General features: G+C 35.7%; 2 protein-coding genes across 2 annotated transcripts in view; both read left to right on the top strand.

Moving 5' to 3' along the window:
- The window catches only part of LOC106334633 (probable LRR receptor-like serine/threonine-protein kinase At4g20940), a 14,976-nt gene extending 13,300 nt beyond the window's left edge, over positions 1 to 1,676 (top strand). Inside the window, exon 7 of the mRNA XM_013772951.1 lies at positions 1,664 to 1,676. The gene's annotated coding sequence lies outside the window, so the exon portion shown is untranslated. The remainder of the gene's footprint in view (positions 1 to 1,663) is intronic.
- Positions 1,677 to 2,367: 691 nt separating this feature from the next.
- Positions 2,368 to 3,692, top strand: LOC106333378 (transcription factor bHLH36-like). Its single transcript, XM_013771832.1, has 3 exons — positions 2,368 to 2,546; positions 2,648 to 3,010; positions 3,463 to 3,692. The coding sequence occupies exons 1-3, from the start codon at positions 2,376 to 2,378 to the stop codon at positions 3,535 to 3,537; spliced, it is 609 nt and encodes a 202-aa protein (XP_013627286.1). The 5' UTR covers positions 2,368 to 2,375; the 3' UTR covers positions 3,538 to 3,692.
- Positions 3,693 to 4,296: the final 604 nt, after the last annotated feature.

Genomic DNA, 4,296 nt, shown 5'->3' with positions numbered 1-4,296 from the left:
TCGGTCTCATTGTTGTCCTTGATGATTGTATCACAAAGACCTTTTGACCTTAAGCTGATCTTTGTATCTAGCGCCCACTGCAAGTAGTTATCTCCGGAGAGATTAAGGGCTGCGTAGTCTCTATTTGAGATTTTCGACATCTGAATCACATCATCATTTCAATTTAGGTTCACAATGTGATCATGTGGCCGCATGGTATAACAAGCTCGGCCACAAACTTGTCTTACGCATCTATGAGAAAACAATCAATCTAATCGACCATGGTGCGAACAAACAAGCCGCACAGCCATGTAATCAAGCAAGTAGGATCGGACATGTAACACTAATTGATCATGGTGCGAACAATTCTAATATATGATTCTACATGTACCAGAGAGATTAAGGCCACGCGACCATATGAATTTCAATGCAATCAGATTCAAATTCATATGTTTCTACATGCTGGTCGATTTCATTAAACAATACGAATGCAATTCAATTCAGATTCATATGTATGCAAACAACCTTAGCAATTTAATTTATGAATTTAGGGTTTCTACTTTTAAAACTAAGGCTGCCGGTTTTAATTAAAGGTTTCAAGGCCTTTAGGATTCAAGTTCTAGATCAGATTACTTCAATCAATCTAACAATCCTAAAACCTCAAACATCAAACATTCAATCAATTAAAATCGAATTCAGTCCTTTAGGGTTTAGGGTTTCGATTCCTAAATTATGGTTTCTCAAAATCAAATCAGGAACAGTCAATTTAAGTTCTAAGGAATCGATTTCTATATTTCTAGTTAAGAGATTGCCGATTTTAACTTGTAGGTTTTAGGTTTTTGATCAAGATCAAAGTTTCCATAATAATGGATTAGGGTTTCTGATCAATCTAGGTTCTCAGATTAAGTTATACCTTTGTTTGTAGGGGTTTAGAACCGGACCACCTTTAGAGAGAGAGGGAGAACGATCGGATGCTTCCTGCCTCCTATCGGGTCGCGGATGGGACGATCGCGGGCTGGACGTGTCTCGGCTGCGAGCTGCGCGGGGATTGGGTCGTCTCGGGTCGATCGCGTCTCGGGTGTGGATCGCGAGCTGGACGGTTGTTCTTAGCTGAGAACATGATCTGAGAACTTCTAGGATTCAAGAGGGATCAACTGGGTTCTTGAATGAACTAAGAACAAGATTAAGGTTTAGGGTTGTGGTCGCCGGTTTTGGTTTTTAGGGTTAGAGGTTTCGATTTTGTCTCAGGGATCTAGAGACTATCGTGCTGATAACGTGTTGTAAAAGAATGGGGAATTGTTTCTGTGTATTATTAATGAATCAATAGAGGTTCCTTATATAAGGATTACAAAGTATAGGAAAAAGGAAATTTGAGAACAAGATTAGGGTTTGTGTTTTTTTGGGTTGTGGTCGCCGGTTTTGGTTTTTAGGGTTAGAGGTTTTCGATTTTGTCTCAGGGATCGAGACGATCGTGCTGATAACGTGTTGTAAAAGAATGTGGAATTGTTTCTGTGTATTATTAATGAATCAATAGAGGTTCCTTATATAAGGATTACAAAGTATAGGAAAAAGAAAATTATCCAAAACCTAATACAACATGAAATAGGAAAAGATCTAAAACAGATAAATGAAAAATGTCCTAATATCTAAAGTCGGCCAATCTCTCTCCTATTGGGCCGCCGACTCTCTCTCCTCTTGGACAAGGCCACGGCTGGGTCTAGACATGGTCATTGGTTATGGGCCATCCACATAATGATTTATAACAATTTACTCCTTTTTTATGTCTTGTTTCATTATCTTTTTATATTTTGTCGGTATATACCTTTCGTCCTTTACAAACCTTTTTGCACTAAACGGTTACAATTAGCACCGGGCCGGCCTAAGAGTTTTGAGACCCAAAATAATTTAGTAAAGACTTCAAAAATTTGGGGTCTAAGAAATTTATTTTTTACAAATTAGGAGTCTATTTACATATAAAAATTTTCAAAAATTTTGGAGCCTAAGGCAAATGTTTTATTGGGCTTGTTCCAGGGACGGCCCTGAATTTAGCACAAACAAATTATCCTTGTAGAGCTAAGACCATAATTATCGCGGTTTCTAAAATCCGATTCTGTGTGATTTTAGTGTGTAGGCCCCACGTATTTTTTAAAAAACGGTCACGAAAGTCGCGAGTGAAGGATCGGTCTTGGGCTGGTTTTTTTACTGTTTGCGGGCCCCACCAACACGTGGCGGCCCGCGAGTGGTTAAATTTTTTTTTTTTAAAAGACAAAAAAATAAAAAAAATAAAAAAATTAAGGACCCCATATCGGGTATCAAGCGATAATGATGCTTTAATGTGACTTAAACCAACTCACTTCTTTTTTTATATATTATTAATGTGGTTTTTATTGAGTTCCATGGTTTATGACACTTCAACAAGAAGAAGAAAAACAGGAGTGTGGATAAGAGGCATTCAAACACAAAGTCAATCAAGACCTTCAGATCTCAAAATAATTGAGAAAAATAGAAGGATTCAGATGGAAGATCTTTACTTAGAACTGAACTCTCTTCTTCCTCAAACTTCTAGGGTTTCCTCTTCTTCTTCTTCTTTAATTTTTCCTCTGATATGCATATATAATCTGTGGTTTCATGTCTAATATATAAAACCCTTTTACTGCTTAATGGTTAGGAGCTACCTCTACCTGATCAGTTAGATGAAGCTGCAAACTACATCAAGGAGCTACAAGTGAACGTGGAGAAAAATAGAGAAAGGAAGAGGAAGCTTGTTACGACTGCAGCTTTGGACAAATTGAATTCCACAGGATCTTCATCCATGTCCTCGAGTGTTGATGTCTCCGTGCCTAGACGGTTGCCAAGGATCGAGATTCAAGAAACCGGTCCGATTCTTCACATCTCCCTTGTGACAAGCTTGGAACATAAGTTTATGTTCCATGAGATCGTTCGTGTTCTCACTGAGGAATTAGGAGCTGGGCTCACTCATGCTGGATACTCAATTATTGATGATGCCGTCTTCCACATTTTTGATTGCAAGGTATATTAAATCAAATAAAATTTTTATCGATCTTGAGATAAAACTTTTTTTTTTCTTGAGATAAAACTTTGTTACTATTACCATGTCAAAGTTAGGTTTAATCCATACAGTATTCAGGCAATGTGAATAGGATTAAAGTTAGGTCACTGAACTAATAATATATACAGCTTGGTAAAAACACACGTTTTATTCATTAGAAACAAGACATATTATATTTATTTTGAGTGATAAGGAGATGCACTCAAAATGCCAAGAATTGGTCCCAACTAATTGTAATCACAACTTGGTAAAACACACACGTTTTATTCATTAGAAACAACCCAGTTCAAAAATGCCAAGAATTGGTCCCAACTTATAAGTTGTTTTACTAGATGATTCTTGGTGATACGTATAGAGATGATATCTTTGATCTTTTTTGGGTGCTAATTAATTTAGCTATAATATACGTGTAGGTGGAAGATTGTGATTTTGGAGCTACTAGTAGAATTTCTGAGAATCTCAAGAAACTTGTGAACAGTGTCAACTAATAGTCTCCCTAATGTGTACCCTTTTACAGCTTTTTCTGTTTTCGTTCTATTTTATTGTTCCTTTTGTTGAATTTATCTTGTAATGTGAAAATGATGTTTCATATGGTGATATGAGCATACTATATATATTTTATATGATTTGTGTACAATTTACATTTAGTCTGGCAGTTATAAAGATTGGTTGAAACGACTTAGCATATGATATCTGTAACTTTATATTTAGTTTGGCAGTTAAAACTTCTGTATTTTCGGCATTGAGCAATGAGCATATTCTCTCTTATGCACGAGTTTAAATTCTATTTTTGTCTTCTCTATCAAAAATATTTACATTGATTTACTATTGAAACTGAAATTAGAAATGGGTTTTTACCAAAACTAACCCACAACTTGATTTTAATTCCAAACATATACCCAAACTTGAATCAAATGCAAAACTAACCTAAAAGCCTAGTGAAATTACAGCTCAACCCCTTGTGACCAACCAAAAAAACAGAAGTCATTTTTACGAATATAGCCCCAGTAAATCGTCTGAGTCGTCTGAGATGTTGGAAGTCGTCTGGACGACTGAAGTGTAAGTCGTCTGGTACCAGTTTATTTTAAAAATAATTTATAAATCTTGTAAAAAAATATTTTGATGCGTGAAAAATAAAAATCAAGTAATTATAAACAATTTTAAGTGATATAAATTAAGATATGATAAAATTGATTTGTTTTGAAGATAGATGAGTGGAAGTAGTGAATCATGAAATACTTTGGTTT

This window comes from Brassica oleracea, chromosome C3, assembly GCF_000695525.1.
Source record: "Brassica oleracea var. oleracea cultivar TO1000 chromosome C3, BOL, whole genome shotgun sequence".
NCBI classification, from domain to species: domain Eukaryota; kingdom Viridiplantae; phylum Streptophyta; class Magnoliopsida; order Brassicales; family Brassicaceae; genus Brassica; species Brassica oleracea.
Note: the sequence above shows the minus strand (reverse complement) of the source record. Positions and strands in the feature narration are given on the sequence as shown.